Here is an 893-nt window from a genome sequence, read left to right on the forward strand (position 1 = left end):
CCAAAGTTACATGTGGGCTCCAGACTCACGAAGAGTAGAGCCAGCGGGCCAGCTGGCCGTGCACTGCACTAGAGACGAACAAGACAAACAAGACTCCCACCCAAATGAGACAACGCAAAGTCATCTAGACAGCCAAAAGCGCGACCAAAAGCGACATCAAAGGGACCCATAACCACTAAAAGAGGCGTGAGCCAAATAGGTCCTCCAATGAAAAGAATTCAAAAAAATAAAGAAGCAAAAATAGGTGATAGCTAATCGTCCATCGGTGACTGCGGCCGCTCCCGTAAACATAACATCTTGCCTGACACAATTCGCAAGATCTTCTAGAAGGAGTCGTCTGTGAAACACTTTTACCGTTTACGGACCGTGCCCTGGTATAAAAAATACGGACTATCCCTATCTGTTATCCTAGGATACGCATCTAACTTAAGACGACAAAAAAAAATAGTTTGTAAACACGTACAACACAACACCAACATCAACAAAAACGTGTGTGTAATGCAAATGCATGCAGGTGTCAGCACTTTCTTCGGCCAATCTGTAAGAATGAACTTTACGACGGATCCAAATGTCATTGTAATTTGGTCTTATCCTTACGCTTACTGCACGGGGGGGACTTGTCCACCGGATTACGAGTGCAAGTATTTCTACAAGTCCTACTACACACCAGATCCCGTTACCAACGCGACTTTCCATCTGAGAGCTGACGATAATGGTACACTGTTTGTGAACAACCTTCTCAAAGCTCCTAGTTTTGGGGCGCTGACCTTCATTTCTGTCGATCTGCTGGCGGGCCAAAACATCCTGGCCTTAGAAGCCTGCAACAATGGGGGCCCAAGCTGGGTATCAGGGACACTGTTCGCTCCGAACAATACTGTGCTGCTGCGTACGGA

General features: G+C 46.7%; 1 protein-coding gene across 1 annotated transcript in view; it reads left to right on the forward strand.

Annotated features, from left to right (window-relative positions):
* Nucleotides 1–546: 546 nt before the first annotated feature.
* Nucleotides 547–893, forward strand: part of VOLCADRAFT_99428 (uncharacterized protein) — a gene marked incomplete at both ends in the record, with an annotated part of 3,639 nt that continues 3,292 nt past the window's right edge. The window contains one exon of the mRNA XM_002958155.1: nucleotides 547–886. Within this exon, the coding sequence (XP_002958201.1) occupies nucleotides 547–886 (340 nt within the window). The remainder of the gene's footprint in view (nucleotides 887–893) is intronic.

The sequence above is a fragment of the Volvox carteri genome (assembly GCF_000143455.1).
Source record: "Volvox carteri f. nagariensis unplaced genomic scaffold VOLCAscaffold_87, whole genome shotgun sequence".
NCBI lineage: Eukaryota > Viridiplantae > Chlorophyta > Chlorophyceae > Chlamydomonadales > Volvocaceae > Volvox > Volvox carteri.